The sequence below is a fragment of the Dicentrarchus labrax genome, unplaced genomic scaffold (assembly GCF_905237075.1).
Source record: "Dicentrarchus labrax unplaced genomic scaffold, dlabrax2021, whole genome shotgun sequence".
Classification (NCBI taxonomy): domain Eukaryota; kingdom Metazoa; phylum Chordata; class Actinopteri; family Moronidae; genus Dicentrarchus; species Dicentrarchus labrax.
Genome location: NW_026136720.1, coordinates 26467805 through 26494776, shown reverse-complemented (window position 1 = coordinate 26494776; position 26972 = coordinate 26467805). Strand labels below are relative to the sequence as shown.

Genomic DNA, 26972 nt, shown 5'->3' with positions numbered 1-26972 from the left:
CTAACTTTATGTGTGTGTGTATGTATATATGCATGTGCCTTTTATTGTTTAGTAAAAATAAGAAAAAAACTGCAACTAATTAACAAGTCCATGTTTAAAATTAAAAATTTTAATTAAACATTTTTTAAAAAGAGTTTGAGTATATTAGGCCAACGGCACTGACTTTTTCAAGTATCACTCCGTGCGGCTTCACACATGCAGGACAGAGACAGAAGAAACAAACATATATCTCCTGGCTTCGGCTAAAAAAGTGAACAAATGCGCTTTTGAAAATGTTGCACTATTCTTTTATGTCATCTATTGTGACTAAGGCTGCATTCACACTGCAAGCCTTAGTGCTCAATTCTGATTTGTTTCTGATAAATCTTTATTATTTGGCTGTTCACATTATTTTTTTAAATGTGGACCATATCTGATTGCTGTGGAAACAGGTCCTAAAGTGACCTGCATGACTACCCACCTAGAGCCGGGGTCTGTCTGAGGTTTCTGCCTCTTAAAAGGAAGTGTTTCCTTGCCACCATCGCTAAGTGCTTGCTCATGGTGGGAACTTTTGGGTCTCTGTAAATAATTTTATAAGGTCTAGGCCTGCTCTATTTGAAGTCTTGAGATAACTTATAACATAATAATAAAACTGAATTGAATTGAATGACGAATGGCAGTCTAGAGCAATGTAACAGTCACATTAATTCTGATATGACTGTTCACATTGAAGTTACATACCAAAAAAAAAAAAATCAGACGTGTATCTAATTTTGACCACATCAGAACTGAGAAGATCAGATTCAATTTTTACCCCCTTCAACTGCATTTTTGCCCCCCCCCAGACAGATTTGATTCTGCCTCTTCTCCCTCCCTCACCTACTCTGCTCCCACTTCACAATTTCCCTGGCAAGCTCCCCCTGCCCCTCCACTACTCAGCCTGCCATCTTCAACACCTGACCTCCACCAGTCCACCCACCCACCCCTCACCCGTTCACCACCCCTCACCAGTTCACCACCCCACCCCTCACTAGTTCACCACCCCCCTCTCACTCCCCCAGAGACTTTAACCACCCACCATACCCCCCACCCCAGTCATCCTCCACCCCCTTCTCCATAACAGTTGATCAGGTGAGGTGTCAACTTAACAAGATCAAGGCAAGGAAGGCCCCGGCCCGGACGGCATCAGCCCAAGACTGCTTAAAGATTGTGCAGACCAGCACATGCGCTTGTTCAATCTGAGCCTGAGTCTGGAGAAAGTCCCAGCCCTGTCGAAGACCTCCTGTGTGGTCCTGTGACTGAAGACACCGCGCCCCAAGGAGGCTAACCACTTCAGACCTGTTGCCTTGACCTCCCACCTGATGAAGACCATGGAGAGGATCATCCTGAGACACCTGCGACTCCTGGTGGGCACACAGCTGGACCCCCTGCAGTTTGCTTACCAGCCTGGTATTGGGGTGGACGACGCAGTAATCTACCCACTGCACAGATCCCTGTTACACCTGGAGGATAGCGGGAGCACGTGAGGGTCATGTTTTTTGACTTCTCCAGTGCTTTCAACACTATCCAGCCGTCACTGCTCAGAGTGAAGATGGCAAGTGTGGGAGTGGACCAACACCTGGCTGCATGGACAATAGATTATCTCACCAACAGACCACAGTATGTGAGGCTCCAACACTGGTAATGGTAAATGGACCTGTACTTGTATAGCGCCTTTCTAGTCTTCCGACCACTCAAAGCACTTTTACACTACGTGCCACATTCACCCTTTCACACACATTCACACAGTGATGGCCAAGTCCATCGAACAAAAACTAACATTCATACACATTCACATTCATGCACGGCATCGGGTTCAGTATCTTGCTCTACTTCGACATGTGGATCGAACCCACAACCTTCCGATTAAGGAACGACCCGCTATGCCTCTGAGCTACAGCCGCCCTGTGTGTCTGACGTTGTGCTCTGCAACACAGGCGCCCCTCAGGGTACGGTGCTCTCTCCCTTCCTCTTCACCCTTTACACCTCAGACTTTACCCACAACTCCACACACTGCCATATCCAGAAGTTCTCAGATGACACAGTCATTGTTGGATGCGTTTCTGAGGGGAACGAACTGGAATACAGGACTGTTATCAGGGACTTTGTCAGCTGGTGTGAGCTCAACCAGCTTCAGCTAAACACTAGCAAGACGAAGGAGAGGATCGTTAACTTTAGGAGGAAAACATCCCACTTTTCCCCCCTGTGAACATCCAGGGATTGGACATTGAGGTGGTAGATAATTATAAATTCATGGGTGTTCACCTCAATAAAAAACTGGACTGGACTGACAACACCCATGCTCTCTACAAGAAGGGCCAGAGTCGCCTCCACCTGCTGAGGAGACTGAGATCCTTCGGAGTGTGCAGGGCTCTCCTGAAGACTTTTTATGACTCTGTGGTTGCTTCAGTCATCTTCTATGCTGTGGTCTGCGGGAGAGGGGGTAGTACGGACAGGGACAGGAAGTGACTCAATAAACTGATCAGGAGAACGAGCTCTGTCCTGGACTGTCCTCTGGACTCCATTGAAGAAGTGGGTGAAAGAAAAAAAAAAAAAAAAAAACACCTCTCACCTCCTACATGGCACTGTGGGGTCCCTGAGTAGCTCCTTCAGGAAATTTCCCCGTTGTGGGATTAGTAAAGTAATACAATACAATAAACTACTTTTTTGTGTTCCTCCTATGCGCTTTGTCCGATTCCCACATTTTTCACGTACCATCTAGAAAAGCCTCTAGGACCCATACCCCAAACCCCACAGGAAGTCGGCCATTTTGATTTTGATTTTCACTTTCGGCGAACTTTTCGCCTTGTATTTGAACGAACTCCTCCTAGTGAATTTATCGGATCTATTAAAAATTGGTCAGTACAGTCAAAAAACATTGCTGATTAAAAGTTGTGCTATTTGTGACTGTATGTTGAAGGGCGTGTCTGTGGCGTGCCGTCAAAGTTGCCTAGGTTGAATCGAATGTCAAACTGTGATGGGCGGCTGTGGCTCAGAGGCAGAGCAGGTCGTCCACTAATCAGAAGGTTGTCGGTTCGGTACTGAACCCTAAATTGCTCCTGATGCTGTGCATCGCTGTATGAATGAGTTAGTGGGCTTTGCCATCACTGAGTGAATGTGTGTGAAAGGGTGAATGTGGCACGTAGTGTAAAAGCGCTTTGAGTGGTCGGAAGACTAGGAGGGCGCTATACAAGTGCAGGTCCATTTAACATTTCCGGCATTTTGCAGACTCCTCCTAGAGAATTTATCAGATCTGCTTCAAAATTGGTCAGTACAGTTACAGTCAGTTTTTCACCATGACTGACGTGTGCCATAACTGACATGTGTGCCTTCGCAAGTCAGTGCTCGGGCCCTAATTGGTTAGTCAAATTCTGTTCTCTCCTCACACATCAAATTCCTTATTAGAGCAGACCTCTGGTGTTACACTACTCAACTCCATGCTGTCAGACCTACCTCTACCTGTGGCACCCCCTGCAGGCAGTCAAATATTCTACACAACACCTGGAGCAAAGAGAGGGACCACAGAATATACAGCACATACATCAGAAGACATACAGGCAGAACTTTGTGTGAATGTTCTAAAATATATTCTTTATCACTGTACATGAGCTTGAGGTGCATTTGACCGGGACAGTGTTTGACACATAGCATCTGAGTGAGCCTTACCTTCAGATCATATATTGGCGGAAATCTGGCCCTACCTCCCTATCACATACACGCACACATAGGGAGGTTGCTATGGCAACCGAGCCCGAAGGGCCAGTGAATCAGTCTGGACTGATCTAGATTTGCTGATAACACATATGCAGGACACACACTTGCAGTTGCACAGCACACACATCTTCACATACAGTATAACACAGGTTAGCTGCAGCTGCATGTCCACACAAACAAACACAGATGGTACACAATAATGCAACCAGAGAGGAGCTAACCAAGCACACACTAACATTTAGAACATAGTGAAATGCTTGTTATGCTGAAATTTGTACATCTGCAAGGATGAAGAAGGCTAATTTATTTATTGTAACATATTCACTACATGTAGTAACACTACACTGACTGCCTGTAACCTGTATTTGAATTCATTAGATTTAACACAAAATACCACACCAAGGGAGGTGTATTGAGCTACTGGCATGGAAAAGAGAGAGAACCTGCGCTCTAGAGCACTGCAGCCTGTTCTGTTACAGGAGCTGTGTGTAAGTTCAAACTTACCCTAGTTATAATGTAAATAATTACTAAGTTGTGATTTATACAGTGCTAAAATCCTAAAATGTTACAGAATTATACTATATACAGAATTTAATGCCCCAAGTAATCGAGGTGCAACCAATTGTATTAGCTGATTTAGTTACAAACTAACTAGTTACTAAGCATCTAGTATTAACATTACACCATAATTTAGGAGAGAACTTACACACAGCTGGTGCAACCCAGTCCTAGTTCCCAATCTATGGAACCCTAGTCAAAACCTTTGTAAAAAATATATAAATATACAGCCAGCCTATATCTCAGCATTTCATTCATTTATGTGAGGAAAACTAATGGAAATTGTTATTTTTTAAAGTAAGAAAAGAACCTTCACTCTCTAATAAAAAAGAGAAATAAAAATTAGAAAAGTTCATACAACCAAAGTGCTAATAGAACCATGACAAGAAAAAAAATAATCTGTCAAAAATCTGTCCATCCATCCATAAAATATATCACTTAGACAGGGGTCTGAAAAACTGACTGCTCCTCCCTTTTTCTGTAACATAAAGCCAGCATCAGGATTATATGATGTACTAGAGGTCTAACTCCAGTAAATACGCAGATCCAGTTACACCATCACATTGCAGAGGAGAGGAAAAGCAGAAGGACAGAGTCCCTCAAAGTTCTCCAGAGGCTGTGCTGTCTTTTTATAGGCCATCAGAAGTAGAGTAGGCTAATTAGCATTCAGCCTTAATATAGACCAGCAGAACACTCAGCCTTGGTCTGCACTGTCTCCTGCTGGAGTACCGTAAATCTTTCAAACAACACAACAGAAAAGATCATCTCAGCCTCGCTGCAGCAGCGTCTTCACCCCGGGGCCTGGTAGCTTTAGAGCTGACATTAATAATCGACTGATGAGTTTCAAAGCATCAAACTGCATCGGTGACCTTTTGCCCCCACAGGAGCCTGATCAGCAGCTCCTACTGGCTGCTCTTGAATCCACATAATATGTATATTAGAAAAGATTTACGTGGATTACAGATGGATTTTCACTTGGATTTTATTGTGTAATTGATGACTCCTACACAATCTGCCTGAGGTGTTTAGCATGTAACATGTTACTACTAATCACAACAATCTTTTTATCCTTCATCAACAGCGGACACTTTGGTCCAGAACATGACAAGTAAAGAACAGGGGGAATTTATGTTGGTTTCTTTAAGCAAAGTCTAGACTTAAGTGATTTTTCTGCTGGTCGTTTAGGGGTATTGCAGTGGTGATGAACTTTACATTAGCTTTATGAATGATGTGATAGGAATAATGACCGCCTAGTTATAGTTAAAAGTGGGGGTGCAAGATTATAACAGGAAATTTGTTCTTTAATTACACCTGAAAATGCTATTTTCTGAAATATAGAGCCCTCAGTCAAGACCAATAAAGCTGGTCTTTCACTATGAAGCTCAGTTTGTTCCACTATTATAAAATAATTGTATTTTTCATTGTGTTCTATACCTTTAGCAGTGAGTGATAAACAGAGCAACCACTTATAGTCACATATAAGGTAGATGATGTTAGCAAAATGTCAGTTTACTAGCTAAATAACAACTGATGTAGATTAGCTAGGTAGTTAACAAATGATTGATGTAGATTAGCTGGCTAGTTTGCCAGTGATTTATGTAGTTTAATCACTGATAGAATATATAATGGACACAGCTTCCAGGTCAGATAAGTGAAGCCAATGCAGAAGTGTCTTAAACCTGCATTCTATGTAAAGGCCAGCAGGGGGTGCTCCATTGGCTGCAATAAAAAACGATATCATCTAATGGCGAAATTAGCTTACTTAACTTATTACTTGATTTATTAGCTCAGTAAACAGTTTCCTAATGTGTTTAAGGTCTCAATCTCTAGTTTTCAGTCTTCTTCATACATTATAATGTTCATTTAGTAAATGATGGTCCTATTTAGAGTAAAACAGACTATAAACCCATGTATGCCTTTGGGCGTGGCTACCTTATGATTGACAGGTCACTCTTAGTGAGTCTGTTCAGCTCAGTGCACGAAACTCAGATCAAACTGTCAAACTAGGTAGCGCTGAGGTCCTGCTACGGACGAGTGGGTGACGTCACGATCAGTTTACACTTGAATTTAACTAGCTAGTTAGGTAGTGTTTTGCTAACATTAGCTTTCAGGGCGCCTGGATACTCATGTACCGAGGCTGAGTCCTTGCTGCAGGGTTCGAATCCGACCTGCGGCCCTTTGCTGCATGTCATCCCCTCTCTCTCTGCCCCCCTTTCCTGTCTGCCTTTAGCTGTCACTATAATAAAAGGCAATAAAAGCCCAAAAAATATACTTAAAAAAAAAACATTAGCTTTCAGATATAACTAGCTAGCTAACGATTGAGGTAGGTGAGCTAGCTTGTTGACTAATGATTGATGTACATTCTCTAGCAAGTTAGCTAACGACTGATGGAGTACCTAGTTAGCTAGTGTTTTACTAACTTAAGATGTGACATATAAATTAACATATATATATATATATAAGAAACTAATTTTAATTAGAATTAGAAACCTGGGAACCCCGACGAATACCGAAGCTGACTTGTTAAGTACCTTCAGAAGATCTGCTAGTGGATGTGATGCTGCAATAACAACAATCCCTACGGGAACCATCATTGAGACCAATAAGCTGATACACAGTACAGCAACAGTAATCCTAGAAATGCTTGGATATAAGATGGGCTCAAACCATAACAGGCAGCATCCACCATGGAGAATACAATTAGAGGCCAAGATAAGGGCAACATGGAGAGAAGTTAGCCAGCTAGCAGAGCTACAGAAAGGCAACATGGTGAATAAAGGGGCACCCAGGAAATATACCAAGCTCTCCATACCTGAAGAACTCGAAACTGCCAAACAGAGACTAACAGCACTGGCCACCCGGTTGAAGAGATACACCAAGGAGGCAGAGGCCAGGAGAATAAACAAGCTGTTCTCCACTGAACCAGCCAAGGTGTACTCTCAGTGGCAGGGAGGAAATAACAACAGGTCAGACCCACCAAGAGCTGAGGTGGAAGAATACTGGAAGGCCATATGGGAAAAAGAGGCATCACACAACCCAGATGCCCAATGGCTAGTGGACCGAAGAGCAGACCACAGCAACCTCCCAGAACAAGAACCAGTAACCATCTCAATGGCAGATATCCAAGAAAGAGTGTCAAAGATGAAGAGCTGGACAGCACCAGGCCCCGATATGATCCATGCCTACTGGCTGAAGAAGCTAACAGCATTCCATGAATGCCTAGCAGCACAGATGAACCAGCTGCTAAGGGATGGGTCCCACTCAGAGTGGCTAACCCAGGGCAGGACGGTCCTAATCCTGAAGGACCCTCAGAAGGGACCCATCCCATCCAACTACCGGCCAATAACCTGTCTCTCCCCAACATGGAAGGCCCTGTCAGGCATCATCGCGGCTAAGATGAGTAAGCATGTAGCTCAATACGTGGGCAGGGCTCAGAAGGGAATTGGTAGCAACACCAGAGGAGCCAAGCACCAACTACTGGTCGATAGAGCAGTCGCCCGAGACTGTAAGAGCAGGAAGACCAACCTGTGCACTGCCTGGATTGAATACAAGAAAGCTTACGACTCAATGCCCCACACGTGGATACTGGAATGTCTGGAACTGTATAAGATCAACAGGAACCTAAGGGCCTTCATCCAGAACTCGATGAGAATGTGGAAGACAACCCTAGAAGCCGACTCAAAGCCAATTGCCCAAGTCAACATCAAATGCGGCATATACCAAGGAGATGCGCTATTACCACTGCTGTTCTGCATAGGCCTGAACCTCCTCAGTCAGATCATCACAAAGAGTGGTTACGGGTACCAATTCCGAAGTGGAGCAACAATCCAAGACAGCTACAAGTACCTTGCTACCCCACAGGCTAATGGAAACCATGAGGAAGCCGCAAGGAAATCAACCACAACCAAATACCTCCAAAGAGTAAGGCAGGTCCTGAAAAGTCAGCTGAATGGCAGGAACAAGATCCAAGCCATGAACATGTACGCACTACCAGTCATCAGATACCCTGCTGGGATCATAAGCTGGCCAAAGGAGGAGATAGAGGCCCCAGATAATAAGACAAGAAAGCTCCTCACCATGCACGGAGGGTTTCACCCCAAATCCAGCACCCTGAGAATGTACGCTAAGCGGAAAGAGGGAGGCCGAGGACTAGTGAGCATCAAGGCCATTATCCAGGATAAAACATCAAAAATCCAAGAGCACATCAGAAAAATGGCCACAAAGGATGAACTGCTAAGTGAATGTCTCAGGCAACAGAAACACGATAAGAGTGCAGAGGAAGAGGAGCAGACAACCTGGAGGGACAAGCCCCTACATGGCACGTACCACAGCCAAATTGAAGAAGTGGCTGATATCGAGAAGACCTACCAATGGCTGGAAAAGGCTGGACTCAAAGACAGCACAGAGGCACTGATCATGGCAGCACAAGAACAGGCCCTAGGTTCAAGAGCCATAGAGGCCAAGATCTACAAGAGTAGATCTGACCCAAGGTGCAGACTATGCAAAGATGCCCCTGAGACAGTCCAGCACATAGTAGCAGGGTGTAAGATGCTAGCCGGGTCAGCGTACATGGAGAGACACAACCAAGTGGCTGGAATAGTGTATAGGAACATCTGTACCCAGTATGGAATAGAAGTACCCAAATCCCAATGGGCCGCACCACAGAAGATGGCTGAGAACAACAGGGCCAAGGTGCTGTGGGACTTCAGCTTCCAGACTGACAAACAGGTCCTGGCTAACCAACCAGACATAGTGGTGGTAGACAAGGAGCAGAAGAAGGTGGTGGTGATAGATGTGGCCATACCAGCAGACGCCAACATCAGAAAGAAGGAACACGAAAAGGTTGAAAAGTACCAAGGGTTGAAAGAACAGCTGGAGCAGATGTGGAAGGTCAAGGCGAGCGTGGTCCCCTTGGTAGTAGGAGCACTCGGGCCAGTGACCCCCAAACTGGGGGAGTGGCTCCAACAGATCCCAGGAACAACATCAGAAGCCTCAGTCCAGAAGAGCGCAGTCCTAGGAACAGCTAAGATACTGCACAGAACCCTCAAACTCCCAGGCCTCTGGTAGAGGACCCGAGCTTGAGGATGACACAGATACCACCTCAAGAGGGTGAGAGGGAAGTTTTTATATATACACACACACAGCCTTTATGTCAGAAAAACACTACCTAACTAGCTACCTAATTTACAGAAATCATTATTTAGTCAGTTAGCTAACGTTTTACTAACATTAGGAAACTTATATCTCTTTTATCTTTTATCCATCTTCAAGATGTGGTTGTCTTTTCAACTTAAGCCCTATTCGCACGGGACTAGTATTACCTGGGAACCTCATGTGATTTAGTAATTACCCCACCACGTCTGTGTTTCGTGCGGCGCATTCGCATGGGATAAGCAAAGTCGGTGTTTTAACTTGAATTTACTGACATTATCCCCCGGATTTGATGTCAAGGCTCGCACCGGAGCCCTCCTTGGAGCAGCACAACGGTTAGATATGGATATCTTTAATATAATAATAACTGGTGAGCCTGTTAAAAGATAGAGAAAAGTTCCTTACCGCATGCTGCCATGCATGTAATCCATCTAATCATCTTTCAAGATTCTGCTCTTCTAATGGATTTGAGCTTGCTCTTTCTGCGAATGGGTCTCTATGCTGTGAACCTAGATGAGCCTCCTGAATTTGCACCCAAAATGCTGTCAAAACTTTAATTTATAAGTGCCAACACAGCCTCCATAATTCTCAACCGGGAAAAAGGAAGATACAAAAAACCTTAAAAAAATAAATAAAAATGACCCCAAATCACAGACATGCCGATTCACACGGGACTAATATTATCACATGACCTCTGTGTTTGGCGAAATATGGTAGGTAATTTGTGGGGGAATTTTTACTTACAAATTACGGACATGGCAGATTCTCACGGGATTAAGATCACAGACGACCTCCACAATTATTACAAATTACTTGAGGTCCCCAGGTAATACTAGTCCCGTGCGAATAGGGCTATAGATTAGTCTAGCACATAGCATATCTAAGTACAGCAGTGTTTCCCATTAATTACTTAGACGGTGGCGGCCCGCCATGGTCTAATTTGTCCTGTGTCCTGCCACAGTCTCAGAATGAACAGAAAAAAATTCTTACACTTCTCATAATAACATAAAAGATCTGTAACTTGTGTTTTGTGCCGCTGCTTCAGCAAAGCATCTCTCACTCCCAGTCAGTCGGCTCTGCCTCCCCCCCCCCCTTGCTGTACGCGGCGTGCGCACACTCATACACACACACGCTCGCACTGGAATATATAAAGTTACCTGACAGCATCCGAGACGTCAAGGCATTTTAGGACACCACATCGTTTGAGGTAAGAAACGTTAACAAAAAAGAAAGAAAAAAAAAAAAGTATCCACTAGTTCCTGATCAATGTACGACAGCAAACAGATAACGTTACTGCAAAAGTTTATTATTGATAATTAACGTTAACGTTCGTTAGGTAGCGATGTTAGCGGTCAGTCGACTGATATATCCGGCTGCTTGCCGTAAAAAAGTATGTAACGTTATATCTAGCTAGCTAACGTTAGCTAATTATCTAACGTTAATGTTATCACCAGAGACTGTTCAGAAAGTATAAATGTATATAGAGAATCTTTGTTATTACCAGCGGCTCTGACAACGTAAGTTAACTTAACGTTTACAAGGCGTCGCGGACGAGAGCCCCGCGAGCCTTGTATTTTCATATTTTCAGCATCTGAGGAGCAAGTTGCCTCACCATGTAACGTCAGGCTATTTTTGTTAATAAAGTTGACGTAACACTAACGTTATTGTGCTCAAAATATTTTCATTCATTTGGCTAATTGTAGTTACCTTCATTTTCAGGTGAAATCAGACATTCATAACAGGCTGCAAGGAGAGCACCTGGCTGGCTGCCTGAGGGTCTCCATCAATGGGCCGAGTCCAGAGGAATTTAACTACCAAAGGGCATTAGAACTGTTTTTTTCAAAGCCCAGGAAAATTAAATGTCCAAATTCAGGGTGCAAAGTTTGTAAATAGGGATGTAGGGAGAGTTGTAGAAATGTGTATTTTGGATGTTTTCTTTCCACTAGTCTGAAAGAAGACAAAATAACCCAAAATGTTTTTGCCTACCATGTCTCCCCTTAAGGCTGCAACTAACAATGAATTGATGATGTACCCTCCAAATCCAATTTATTATTTATTTAGCTTACAGTTTAATTATTTATTATTTTATTTGCTAAAAAATAAACTAGTTCAACACAGGTAACCACTTTTGCTTAATTTATTTGATGGCTCAGATGTATGCTCTAGTTGATTTTGTGTTTTCACCATTCATATCTTTACAACCAATGTATTTATGATTAAATTGTTTACAAGAGCACACAGTTCTTCATAGATCTAGCCTCTTAATTTTGCTTTCAAAGTGCACCAGATTGATGCATTTAACTTCCAAATGTAAAAAAAAAAATCTTCCGGGGGGAGCATGCCCCCACCAAAGTCTCACAAAATCCTGTGGGAAACACTAAGTACAGGAAAGTAGAAAGTTCCCCTAGGTTCTGACGAAGGGTTGCTCGACTGTTATTGGAGCACAAAGCAAAAATGGGCAGGACTTAGGAAGGGGTCAATTGAGTCTAGTGTCACTAACAGGACAAGCAGTAATCTTCCTATCTCCAGTGGTCCAGATTTGATTAATGTGTCTTTCATTTTCATTTCAAGAGTATTCTATATGACAAACAACTGTATGCAGTACAACAAGCAGTACAGTACATTTTTGTTATTATTTGTTGCTATTGTTATTTGCACAATTCTTTAATACACACAGCCTATCTGAAATAAATAGATAGTATTTAGAGTTTCTGAATTGAAGGATGAAAGGGAGGAGTAAACAACATGTCAGTTTGGATGAGGTGCACAGTAACATGACTGACCTACATTATTGTAATAGACCAGAGGGAGAGGACACTGAAGGAAGAATTGTGATGTTTTTTCATACATGGAGCGAAGCCTGCGAGCTAGTTCAAGTAGTCAACTCAAGCTGCGCTGATATACACACGACATGCCTCACTCCATAATCACTAACCAAGCGCTCCCTTCCAATCTGGCGGTCTATTTAAACTGCACAATTTCCCAGCTCTCCCTCTGCTCTGTCAATGCCGCGTTGCCTTGCATCACATCGCTGCTGTTCTGTAAGCTATTGCTGCCTGCTGCGCTGTAAGCCCCACCACCATCCCAGCATCAACCTGTAGGCTCTGGCTAGGGTTTAAGGTATTTGCTCATCACTCCCCAATATCTTTACGTAAACATATCTGCGGGGAGTGATGAGGTCGGAGCCTAGACGCCAAAATCTAAATATGCTATACTAATAAACATTTCAAATGTGAGTAGGCTGACTGAAATTCATTCATATCTAAATATCCATTCACACTATTAACAAAGAAGCCATCAGAATTCATTGAATGTTCATTTAAACTGCTGCTAGCTAAATGTTTCTCTATACAGTTCTTGCTGATGACATGACATGACTCAATTACATTTTTCCACAACTAGCAATCTCTTAATGCCTAAAATATCACCTCATTTGACAGTAGATGGCTTTGGTAGGTTACTGTCCTCTCATGCCAGGTCAGTAGACTGGAAGTGAACTGAATGGAAGAGGGAAAAAGAGAGGAGGAAAGGAAAAATAAAGATTTATTTGATCAAATGAACTACACAACAAAACTATTGCAGTGTCTCACTATTTTAACAGATTCTGATCTTTATAGCATCTCATCATTACAAAATAATGCTTAGCACAGCTTTAAGAATTTAAAGCATTATTGTGTATATAAACAATGAATAACATGGCTATGTGTAATAGTCATGTTATCATGTCAGTGATGATGTCAGTCATGTAAGGTATCACTTCTAGTGATGAACCCACAGAGAATAATGCAGCTCCCCTCAGCCCTACAGAGCTTTTTAGTGTCTTTCAGCTCATTGTTTTGGTCTAATGTCCCACAAAGTACACACTCATTAACCTGGTTTCCAGCAGCAGGTCACTTAACTGTTCACACTACACAGTTATCTGTCTTGTAATCAGGCATCATGAAGAAGTGGTGGGTTTTTTTTACACTAAGTGACTGATCAACACTAGGGGGTCACTAATCAGGAGTCACCCTTAATAACAAGCACATCATGTTTAAGGAAAGAAGTTTAAAAAAAACATTTACAGCATCCTGACACAAGAAAAAGTGTACAATAAACTGATAATCAGCCTGATCCGCCAGCCAGTCAGTAATCAATACATAATTAATCAAACTAATAACTAACAGCAGTCAAAGTTAGACAGTCTTATCATTCTTTAGCAGTTACCTAGTGTTTCTGTAGTGGTGACAAAACATTTAAAAAATCAGCAGTTTGAATTAAGCTAAAAAAGCCTCTTGCGCCAAAGAAATATAACATTTGAACAATTCCTAACATAATAACACGTAACTCTAGAGCACAAGTTAAAGGATGTCATATGTTGACAGTCTTGTTGTCAATTCGACATCAATATAATTACAGTGTTTCCTCTATGTTGATTTTGGAGCGGGGCTGTTAAATTTCTGCCGCCATGGTATCAGAAATGGGGCAGACGCACAATGTAGTCACGGTTTGCCTTTTAAATGATCCTGCCGACATAATGCACCCCCGCTGGCTGCCGCTCACATTGCAATTTAACAACAAGTAGAACTATTCAGAGGTTATTGGGGCTGTCCAGTTTAACTCCACATACTGTTGTGTTGATGTAGCTTATTGTCAAAACGTTTAATTGGACAACGTTCAACTTGTCGTTCACAATGTCCTGATATCAAACATCTGGAAACATTAAAACGGTAAATATATTTGTTTGTGTCGCAGCCAAGTGTCACTTCTGTTTCATACGGGTGGGGGGAGGGTGTTTGGACGGGCCTGCTGCTGCTGCTAAAAAAAATCCTAGAGGAAACACTGAATTAATATAAAGATAAAGTGTATTCTGTACAAACTTTTCAGCCTCTGTTAGCTGCACTATTTGTGGGAGAAAACTGCGGGAATGAGAAGCGGACAGTTTCAATAATTAAGATTTCTCACTAAATTAAGTGCTGGTTGGTAGATCAGATCACACAGATGCACAATGCTGTCAGTTCATCTATTATGTGTGTTATCGCTGCCTGGTGAACAAAGTGGAGCATTTGTCAGCTAAAGAGACATACCAGGAGTTGGTGGAGAACAAAAACAGAGCTAAAAGGAGAGTAAATATTGGACTTACAGTACATTTACCAGGTTGACACGAGCATGAATCTCAATAAATACTCAAGTCACTCAATGTTAGCAACTTTCTTAACATGATCATTATAACAACTTTATGAGGTGATATGTCAGTGTTGTGTTTTCAGATTTTTCTGTTGCCCCCAAGTGGCTAAAAATCTGTCAGTGCATTTTTAATGCAGCACTTCCTGCATTCCCCAAATCACCACAAAGCCTGCCATGACTGAGATATGCAGCTCTCATGACAATCTGTCCATTAGATTAAAAGATATGTTGTACTTAAGGCATACTCATCAAAATCAATAGTCTTCATTCTCTGGGGATCATGAACATCCACTGCAATTATGATGGCAATCCAGCCTATGTGCACAGTTGACATTTTGATCTGAGCCACAGGAAAGGTCAGGATCGTGAAAATCATTAGGATTCATCCTCTGGGGAACATGAATATCTGTACTAAATGCCATGACATCTGGCCAGTAGTCGATGAGATACAAAATCTTGCTGTGGATCAGACTGACCATCTGATACCAAGAGTTTAACCCTCCACCAGTGTCTGGAGTAAAGCAGAGAGGATATATACAGTACAGTAGGCAGAATCTGAACCTACTGTATGTGTGGGGACCTATTTTGAAGATATAACAGTTTGAGGAAGTCAGCCTCTTCTTACATAAGGCCTGTTGGGAGAGTACTGTAATGTGAGCTGAAATAATCCTGACCTAATTTCACTGCTACACTCCTCCAGCGAGGTCAAGAATGTGTTTGAGAGATGTACGAATACACAGAATCCAACAGACACACCGCAGAAGTGGTGCATGCATAGTCTGGCCTGTCTTATTCCTTCTCTTCACCTCTCTCTGTCTGCATACACACACACGCACGGTGCAGTCTGGCATATGTCCCACTTCCTCTTCTGTCTGGCCAAAGGAATGCTTCGTTTCCTGTGTGTTGTGATCAGTGCACATTGACTGCTTCCCAGTGGGCCTCCTAACAGATCCCAGCAGCTTGTTAAGGAAATGGCCTTCTTGGGAAGTAGATACAACAGCTACTGAAACCACTACACTGTTTCCCATTTAAATCTACATTCTAATTTCAAGCCATTTTCACACAACCCTGCTTGGCTGTCAACGTTTTTCAAGTGTACTTTTCCCAGAACTAAATGAGAGCTTCAGTGACGTGAATGCAGGATGTGACACAATTTTGCACAGCCCATGAGAGCTAACTCATAATGAACGGCTCTATCAACTGGTGTGAAGCCAATTGAAGTGAATTTGGGATATATCTGACGCAGGTTAAAGCTGCAGTAGGTACGTTTTATAGAAATAACTTTTTGTTATACAACCAATTAGAGCCAAGAAAGACAGAAAGACACTTTGGGTTGGATGCTTGAAGACAGTCGATTTTTGAGTATCATTCCCAACATCGGTAGCTGTCAGGATATAGTGAAAGTTTCAGCAAATATGACAAAAAGTAATTTCTATAAAAGTTACCTACTGCAGCTTTAAAACTAAAGATTTGACTTATTTGAAATGGTGAAGAGGTCATTCAGAGTTTCAGTTATGTCTTTATAGTTTAGATTAGATTTTTTTTATTCCAGTACCTACCAAAGACTCTCCATGATCCCCAGCAACTAAAATATGTCTCACGGAAGTGGTCGGATCAGATTTCATTAGTAAGAACAGTAGGTGAAAGAAAGGCTCAATGCAGAAAATATAGCAATGTGGAGCAGCACTTTAACTCTCTGTTAGAAATGCTACCTAAGATAGAAGAAGCTGACTTTAGCAATGCTGTCTGTGCAGGCTACTGAATATAGAGACAGAGTGGTACAATTCTTAAATCAGGAGCTTAAAGAGCAAAATCATGTTTTAGCTTCTTTTAGCTTTTAACTCTCCATTCACATATTGAAAACATCTATTAAACTCCAAATCTAAAACACTCACGTATAACTGCAACCCTACCGTTGGTCGCATGTTATTCCTTTTTCTTATTACAAATTACAAACAATAAATGTATGTAACCACGGTTCTATGAATTCTGGATAACAGCGAGAGACAGTATGTGATACCTGGATTTCCACTGTCTGCAGCGGTTAGGAAGAATGAAATAGAACTCTCAACACTACAAAGAGTTGATTTCCAAGATCCGAGAGAATGTGATGTTGTTGTGGTGTTGTACTTTGTAGGCACGGAGTAAAGGGACGGATATTGTTCAGTTTATTCTATATATTTATATACATATATTTTGAGCTGGAAGCTGACTCTCACAAACAGATAGTGAAATGTATGTTAGGCCCTCTTGACACAGATGCAAAGAGTATAATGTGTGCTTTAGACACAGTCATTGAGCACACAGCAAGTACAGGTAAGGAGAAAGTTGAATGAGGTTCTAACCGAGGCTTGCTCTACTGTTATTGGAGCAAAATGGGGCAGGACGTAGGTTTGGTGAATTCATCCAAAATGCTGGTCTTGGTGCAAAACCAGCTGAAACACGGTATAAAGTCCCTTTAACAGTCCAGTTCAGTCCTGCTATATATTACAGTATGCAGTTCCATGACACATATGCATTGATTTTGTCCAGAAACATCACTTAAAACATCACATAATTACAGAAGTCAAGTCTCAACGGAGTATAGTTCTGATTGTGTGTGTGTGTAACATAATGTTGACTAAGTGTTTGCCAGCACGCTGACTCAGTGTGTTTTCACTAAGTCATCATTCTATCAGCACAGACACATATTGTACGCCATCTTTTTATGTCTTCCTCTCTCTCACTGTCCATTGTTACAAATATTAGCGGTGAGGTGCCCGTATACAGGACACACACACACACACACACACACACACACACACCGTCCTAATGAATGTAACATCTGAAGCTAATGTGCAGTGCTATTACTAGAGCAGTCAGCAGAAAATCTCTGTGCTAAAAGCTTCACTCTACTTATGTCGTCTCCACTGAGCCACAGTGCCTCCAACGTTTGGCTACACAGGTAACCAGAGCTTACTGAGATACACACACACACACACACACACACACACACACACACACACACACACACACACACAAACACACACAATGGGCATTATGTATATAATAATCTCTCTCAGTATATCCTTTTATCTCAAATTACAGATCTATGTCATGATATAGTACATTTTATGTAAATGCTTATAGATAAAATAACCAGTTTTGGCTAGTCCAGAAGTTAAATACCAGATTCAATTCAATTTATCTGTATAGCACCAATTTATAACAAGAGTTATCAAATAGAGCAGGTCTAGACCATACTCATAACATAAAAAAATAAAAAAACATAAAATTATTTAGAGAGACCCAACAGTTCCCACCATGAGCAAGCACTTGGCGACGGCGGCAAGTAAAAACTTCCTTCATCAAAGTACTTTGTCACAATGATGATGATGATGATGATGATAATAAAAATCCAATATTAACAATAAAACAATAACCTCACACAACCATAGTAGGGATGTGCATTGCCAACGAGCCAAGATACATATTAGGGATGCACGATATATCGGCATTAATATCGGTATCGGCCGATGATTTTTTAACATATCGGCATCGGTCCGATGAGTAAAATTGGGCCGATATCCACAACCGATGTATATCCTCTAGTTGCTGTTTGTGTGTCGGGAGAGGGAGAAGGAGGGGGAGGGGGATTTGGCCATGTGTATTTGTTTGGGCACGCGACAGTGGCAGCACAGGATTGTGGGATGTTAAACTGAAGAGGAGAAAAACTGTCAGCGGTGTGGGCGTTTTTCACGGTGTCAAAAGAAGACACTCGAAAAGCAGTATGCAACACCTGCAAAGTCGAGGTAATGCGAGGAGGATGCCGCGTCAAGTCATATAATATTATTTTTTTTTTAAAAAACCCCCCCCCAAAAAAACCAAAAAAAAAATAAGAGAAAAAAGTTTCTAATCTTTCCCCCCAGGGAAAAAAAAAAAGAGGGGCGGGGGGGGGGCCCATACAGGGGGTACTCGACCAGACCAAGGAATTCCAAGGCAGCGCAAATCAGCCAGGTCAATAACCAACAAGGTAATGGAAATGATTGCTCTTGACAACCAGCCATTTTCCATAGTGGAGGACCGAGGATTTCGGCGGTTGATAGAGCATATTGAACCCCGCTACAGCCTGCCAAGTCGGCGCTACTTTTCCGAAGTCTCCCTCCCTGCTTTGTACGAAGTCGTGACCACGCATATCCACAAACTGTTGGACAGTGTGACTGACATTAGCTTCACTACGGATATATGGAGTTCGGACGTAAATCAGATGAGTATGTTGAGCCTTACTGCTCAGTGGATTGATGGAAACTTTGAAATGAAGAGAGCTGTTTTACATGCGCAAGAGTTTGCAGGATCGCATACGGGGGTCGCCATCGCTGGCGCATTTGACTGCATGTTTGCTATATGGAAAATTACAGTGCAAGTTGAAAAAATATGCACTAACAGTCAGGACATGTTTTGGATATTTTGATTTAGCCTTTTTCACAGATTTGAGTTTAACTGGAGAGAGTTGAAAACATGTTGCCATGAATACTGGCATGTTTGATAAGTGGTAAAGGTTGGTTACTTATGTTTTATGGTAGCCCTGTAACTTTGTTATTTGGAAGTAAAATACGTTCTGAAAATAAAGGAAGACATTCAAAAATTCAGTTTGCATGATTTTCAGTCTGTACTAAATTTTATCATCTCAGAAACTTTAAAAAAAAACATATATCGATATCGGTAAATATCGGTTATCGGCCATAACAGCAAAATTAATATTGGATATCGGTATCGGCCAAAATTTTCATATTGGTGCATCCCTAATACATATGAAACAACAATCAATGCTATATGTAACAATTCACTCAAGGGGTTAAGCCAAAACCTAGGGGGGTCTGGGGGCGTAATGTTTTCTAGCTATATGCACTGTTTTTCAAGCCAGTTGAGATATTAGTATTTAATTTGGGAAAAACATGACAGCTGCCCAGGTAAAATATCATCCTATAGGGCAGGGGTATTCAACTCGTGGCCCGCAGGCTACATCCGGCCTGCTGAATGGCAACTGAAGTATTTCAATATTTATATATTCACAGTATTACGAACTAGGTATCTGTGGAAAAATACCTGGATAGCAATATTGAGTTACTGCTAATGCAAATATATTATTTCACATTAAAACAATTTAACTGGTTGAAGTAGTCTTTACAGGAACTTGTGTATTAGTAAGCTTGACGCTGTTCATCTAAACAAAACAACTCGACTTCGAGTCGAAGAAGAGGATGCCTTCACAGCCACTGAGGATCAGGGGGGAGGTGGTGGAGGAGGTGGAGGACTACAAATACTTGGGAGTGGTGATTGGCAACAGACTGGACTGGAAATCTAACACCGAGGCAGTGTACAAGAAGGGGATGAGCAGACTCTATTTCCTGAGGAACCTGAGATCCTTCAACATGTGCAGCAAGATGTTGGGGATCTTCTACCAGTCGGTTGTTGCCAGCGCCATTGTCTTTGCTGCTGTGTGTTGGGGCAGCAGCATCAGAGCCAGCGACACCAACAGACTTGATAAAATCATCAAGAAGGCTGGCTCTGTACTTGGTCTCAGGCTGGAGTCTTTTGAGTCCGTGGTGGAGAGGAGAACGCTGAATAAACTGTTATCCATCATAGACAATGATCAGCACCCTCTCCATCACACAGTGGTCGGACAGCGGAGCACCTTCTCTCACAGGCTGCTCCAGTTCCGCTGTCGAAGGGACAGATATAGGAAATCTTTCCTGCCACATGCCATCACACTGTACAATAACAGCTAAAACTCTGGTCATAACAATACAGCATCCAAGCACCTTATATGTTTTTACATAATCTGTTCACTGCACCTTATATTTTTACTTTGCACTACAAATATACTGCTTTTTTATACATTTTTATACATTTTTCATATTGCATTTTATATTGCTTTTTTTATGTCTAGGTTGTTCTCTTTACTTCATTGTGTTTTTACTGTGTGTAATGCTGCTGCGTCACTGCAATTTCCCCTGCTTGGGATCAATAAAGTATATCTATCTATCTATCTATCTATCTATCTATCTATCTATCTATCTATCTATCTATCTATCTAACTTCATTTTTGACATTTTTTGACAGTGGATCAGTTAAAAAAATTGCAGGAAGTAATGGAACAAGAAGGAGCAGCCACAGTGAGCTGTTATATGAAGAGCTGCAGGTGATATGCTTGCACACCTCCAATATCTCAGCTAGGTTCCAGGTTCTAGTTAGCATCTAGTTATCATTATGGATTTTCCATGATTTTTAAGAGTCTGTTCACACCGTTATAGGCAAATAAAAATAACATTACTTTTGCAAGAAAGGCCTAAATTGTTTTTATGTAATTAAAAAAAAAATTGATAGTACAGCCCCTACATACAAGCCTTCATTCTATTTTGTATCTAATTGTTTTCCAACTGTCTTCATCCTTCTGAACCAACAACAAACACAACAAATATTAAAGATCGCTAATTTTCACAAACTAAAAAGAGGCAAAAATAGTACTTGCTCAACGAGGTGACAACTGAATGAAACATGGCACACGCACACATGCAGGTATGGTAAACGATAAATGGACCTGTACTTGTATAGCACCTTTCTAGTCTTCCAACCACTCAAAGTGATTTTACACTACATGCCACGTTTGCCCTTTCACACACATTCACACAGTGATGGTAAAGTCTATTGAACAGAAACTAACATTCATACACATTCACACACCAATGACACAGCATCTGGAGCAATCTGGCTGAAGGACCTTCGACATGCAGCGGAAAGAGCCAGGGATCGAACCAACAACATCTACCTCTGAGCCACAGCCGCCCCAGGACAACAACCCCCCATGACAATGTTATCCTTCATCCTTGTTTATCACAAACATTCAAAATCAACACATCTGGAGACACATGGTTTTAACTGGACAGAAAGGGAATGGAAAAACTGTAAACTGAAAAGTAAACAAAAACTGAAGCTGTCAGTAGTAGTAGTAGTCAGTAGTAGTAAAAAGTACCTCCAAGTACAAGTATAAAGTTACATAAAATCTAAACACTGAAGTAAAGTAGAAGTACCTTGAATTTGGATTTAAGTACAGTGTTTGAGTAAATGTACTTTTACATTCCACCCCTGCTTGGTCAGATACATCCAATGTCCATTTAGGTTATCACATGGGATTTGCTGACAAGAAAAATATAGTACTATTAATAAAGGACAGAACTACAAAAAAAGAAATAATAAACTAGATTTATCCTTTAAAAAGGTGAACATTGGACGTAATAATGCAACAGGCTGGGTGACAATTAGTTTATGCTGTGCAAGCACTCTACAGTTTACTGTCTACAGTGCAGTTGTTTTTTGGTTGTTTGTTTTTTTTAAAGATTTTTACCTTAATATAACAGCTTCGAAGTCATTTCCATGGTAAACGAACTTGTAGTATAGCGAATCATCCCGATAGCAAAGCTGGAGAGGGACGCCATTGGCAGAACCAGCAATGCAAGTCTGAAAGGTGGCGCCCCGCCAAATCTCGCGAGAATCACGAATTGCTTCACATACATCAGCAACATAAGAAGCAACCTCAATGGAAGACACTAGCAGGCATTCACTCAGACGTTACCTGGTCAGTAGACATCTTCGGATTCTATCTTTGCCTGTTCGATGTCTGACGCTTCACTCCTACTGAACACGTACCGGTATATGGGGGGGAGGGGATCAGAGAGGCAGAGCCGTATATAGAGACGGCTCTGGTGAGTGGTATTTATGACAGTTAACGTTAAATACAAGTACTCCGCAGCGACTCTAGGGGTAGCTGTTTGACAAAACCGGAAAACTGCATAGTATGCCTTTAATGACTCGGAGGGACTGCAGCTGATCAGTGGAATAATCAGCAGCTCATTTCCATGGGTCTACTCACTTTCTATTATTGGAAGCATATTCTGAGCTGAGACAACATACAGGCAGACAGACATAAACAGACATTAAGGTGACTGCAGCTTGGGTGGTCAGCCATGTACACACTCTCACTCACAAACACAGAGGGAGCTGTGAGTTTAATCTGCCCAGCTGCCATCCTGTGAATTGGTTGTGAACCAAGAGGCCAAGCAATTTACTCCTCAAAAAGGCCATTCCACACCACTAAACAGTGTGTGTGTGTGTGTGTGTGTGTGTGTGTGTGTGTGTGTGTGTGTGATGGAATTGAGAGCGGGTTGGAGGGGAGGAATAGATGGAATATGTGTGGGATAAAGAGTGCTGTAGTAGAAAGATGTGGAAGACTGGACAGATGATGGGGATACAGAGGACTGGAAGGATAAGAGCAAATGAGAGAGGGATGCTGGGAATTGAGGGAGGGGAAATGCGAAGGAGGAAGTGACAGAACTATTTACAGGGAGGTGAAGAGAGACTGACAGATTGTTTTTGACAGAGAGATAAAGGTGGAGGGGATGAGGAAGTGCTCAGCTCTTGTCTGATGTTTATGAGAGGACAACACACTGTTCGATAAATCTGTGATTCCCACACTATTAGTGTCAAATAATTTGACACTAAAACTTATGAAATAAAGTTAATATTAATATCAATATTGTTACTATTATATGAAACAAATAGACAGTACAAACCTCTGACCTGTATGCAGCACTGACCTCTCTCCTGTATCTGTGCTATCCTCTGTAACTTAGTATTATTGTGGACATATTGTCAGTATAATTGTATGAAATGCAGTGTGGCGTTATGTAAAACATTTCCAAATTTGGTAACCAATTACAGACGAACAATAAGTAGTACCCAAACACAAAACTATAAGTCTTGTTTGGCTTCATCTAAATATGCTATGTACTGATTTTGCTAAAGATTAGATGAAATAAGTGCTAAAAGAAGCAAAAAAATTCGACATAAAAAAAAATCCAAAATGGTGGTGGTGTTTTTAAGGTACAAATGGGCGTGGTCTACATTCAATTCAATTCAATTCAATTTTATTTGTATAGCGCCAATTCATAACAGAAGTTATCTCAGGACACTTTTCAAATAGAGCAGGTCTAGACCGAACTCTTTATAACATTAATTACAGAGACCCAACAGTACCACCATGAGCAAGCACTTGGAGACAAGGGCAAGGAAAAACTGCCTGTTAAAAGGCAGAAACCTAGGACAGATCCTTCGGCTCTAGGTGGGTGGTCGTCTGTCTCGACCAGTTGGGGTGAGAGAGAGAGAGAGAGAGAGAGAGAGAGAGAGAGAGAGAGAGAGAGAGAGAGAGAGTTGAGACAAAGATGCACTTACTCCTACAATGTAAAAAATTAAATAATACTAGAAAAATGTATTTGAACAAGTTCAGCTCTTTGATACCAGATTTCAAAGAGCTGAACGACCTCTCCAAATTAAAAATACTCCTCTGAGAAGGAGAGCGGGCACACCTTGCTGCCCAGTATATATTAACATGCCACAACCTGAGGGACAGTGAGTGATTGAGGCACACACACACACAGACACACACAGACACACAGACACACACACACACACACACACACACACACACACACACACACACACACACAGTATATAACTAATATAATGTTCATAATGTATATATCTTTGATTTATTGTATTGTATTTGAATGCTTTGCTTTGGCAATATTGTTTTTTAAAAAACTTTCATGCCAATAAAGTCCATTTTGAATTGAATTTGAATTTGAATTTGAGTGAGAGAGAGAGAGAGAGAGAGAGAGAGAGAGAGACAGAGACAGAGACAGAGACAGACAGTTGCACAGCAACAACAGTAGCAACAACTACACCAATAGTAGTGACTGATGATGATGAACATGAAGAAGATGATATCAGTACAATTAGCATCATCAAAAGGTACCCACCGTACGTTTCTTCTACTGGATTTGTGAGTCACTAGCCAAAGTGTAAAATATTTAATACCAACCACATGGTGGTAATATTATTTTCCGGAAAAAAAAAAATCACATGCCATTCTGCTGGTGTTCGGTGTATTATCAAAGATTTTGATGATTGGTCAAATATTTTTGGATGTGTGTACAGTACTAAGTACTGAGACATTTATAGTCACTGCGGACTGCTGACTGAACATTGTTTGAAATATGTGATATCTAGAATCCAAAGAATGTCTGTGTGGATTTTGGTAGCATTTGAATGAAGGCTTGTGGAGATGCAGATGTTAGTTGATTAAGCACATTTTGGAAAATACAGAGTGATGGACTTTTGAATAAAAATGAACTTCCAGGTGATTCATTTAGGTTTTTTGGAACTGGAAATGTTTAATAACCGGCCACATGGTGGCGCTACTGAATAGATGCTTCAATATATTTCCATTGGGCACCTGGGCACCAGATTAATGACTTTAGCATATTTGAGATTTTGAAGAGAATATGTTAAAAAAAAAGTACAGTAAAATATAAATTTTTCAATAACTGTAAGAGATATCAAAAAGATGTATAATAGCCAGAATGACATTAATAGGCTTTATATGTGAACATCTGAAATGTCTGAAGAAAAAGAATAACTGAAAAATGAATAAAGTGACATTAACTGCCTGAAAAATCTGAGAGCAAACTAGTTGAAATGTAAAAGTGTCAGAACTGGAGGCTGAAAATGATCAACAGATTAATGGATAATGAAATGATTCGTTAGTTGCACCCCTCATTGTCACAGACTACCAGCATATAGCACTGATGAATCCTACAATAGAAATGTAATCACACTGAATAAGTACAAAGCTGGACACCTATACCCCGTTTTTTTTTATAGAAAAAAGTTGATGTTAACCCTTTATTTTAATTCAAAACCAAAGAATTACCTAGTCCTACAAGTCTTCCTGTAATGAAGTGACAACACGCTGACATGACACAGACAGACTGACAGTGCCGAAAACACAGTAGGATAGCTGGCTGCATGCCAGTGTGCCTGTTGTAAAAATACAAAAATACTCAGCGATCTGTTCCTCTGTCTGTGCAGTAGAGACAGCAGGAGTCCACTTTCTGCCTCACAGACTGTAGCACAGAGCTGACAGGGCCTTTAAATGTAGCAGTGAGGTACAAGAGTTGTGTTCATGTGAGGCTTACTGTAGTGTAGCTATTTCTCAGTGCAGAGGAGACTTCTGATTGGATAGGAATTAGATACAATTCAAATTCTGCCTACTTGTTGTAGCCACTTCAGTCACAAATGTTCTTGTTGTCTTATCGTTTGTGAAACTGATTCATTTGAGGACAGTAACATGGATTGATAGTTAGCTAGGGTTGTTGTGAAGCATACTGTCAAATTATATTAACAGATTTTTACTGACAAAGGGCTCTATGAGCGGAGGGAACCAGAAATATCACCTGTTGCCAAGTCATATCCAAGGTTCGTCCTATTATTGGAGTAGTGAACAAGGTTTCCATTGTATTAGAAGGGGAATGGGATGGTAATAATTCTTCTGGGTTTTAGTCAAACCCTCAGGTGTTACTATGGAAACCATGGCTTGTAAAACACTGTAAAACAAATAAAAATATAAAATAATGACCATATTTTTTTCTTTGGCAAGTGACCATGGTATAAGCAGGATAATGGCCTTCAAAGTATCCATTATCAGAAATTAATGGACAACATGGAGTCAAGAACATTCCGCTGGGCATTATCCCTTACCTAAAGGATCTACTGATGGTAAGGGGCAAGACTGAGGAGGGGTCACTGACATCCTGTTCATTTGCAGTGCCTCCGCTAGAAGTACAGCTTAACCCTGGCTACACCTAGAGTTTTTGCAAAGTAAGTGCGGAAGAAACATAGCCATCTGTGTCTGGAGTTGGTGGGCGGTGCCTGCTCAGGTCCATGGGAGCTGACCAATCAGAGCAGACTGTGCTCCTTAAGGGGCTCTTAAAGAGACAGGTCCTAAAACAGACTGCTTCAGACAATTGAAGAAAAGAGGTGCTGCAGCAATGGCCCATGTGAGAATTTTTTTCTTTTGCCAGCATCCCAGTTAATCCCCAAAATAAAATCTGAAAATGAGAATAATACAACACCTTTACACCTTTAAAGGTATTCCAAAGTGTACATTTCTTGCCTAAGGCTCTTTAATTAGCTTAACAGTAAGTTTTCCCTCGGCAGGGAAACCTCGCCCATTGTGGTTGCCTGAAGGTTTCCTAAAAGCTGATTTCTCAAGGTAAAAATAGCAGAATAAACTTTTCACATGGTAAACAGACAAGGAACAATACATTCTCAAGGACAAAAGCAAAGACGACAAAAAAAAGGATGGTAACACAAGGACAGCACTGTGAGTATAGTTAAAATAAAACATTAGGACAGGGTATAAACTAGAGCCCGACCGATTTATCGGCGGGCCGATATTATCGGCTGATATTAAGCATTTTCCAAACTAT

At 41.4% G+C, this 26972-nt stretch overlaps 1 protein-coding gene across 4 annotated transcripts in view; it reads right to left on the bottom strand.

Moving 5' to 3' along the window:
- bcar1 (BCAR1 scaffold protein, Cas family member) overlaps window positions 1-26972 on the bottom strand; it is a 105648-nt gene that overhangs the window by 64818 nt on the left and 13858 nt on the right. For 3 of the 4 annotated variants that reach the window (XM_051383157.1, XM_051383153.1, XM_051383154.1), the window contains exon 2: window positions 12870-12938. The exons of the other annotated variant lie outside the window; for it this stretch is intronic. In XM_051383157.1, the coding sequence (XP_051239117.1) occupies window positions 12870-12938 (69 nt within the window). The remainder of the gene's footprint in view (window positions 1-12869; window positions 12939-26972) is intronic. 4 annotated transcript variants of the gene reach the window in all.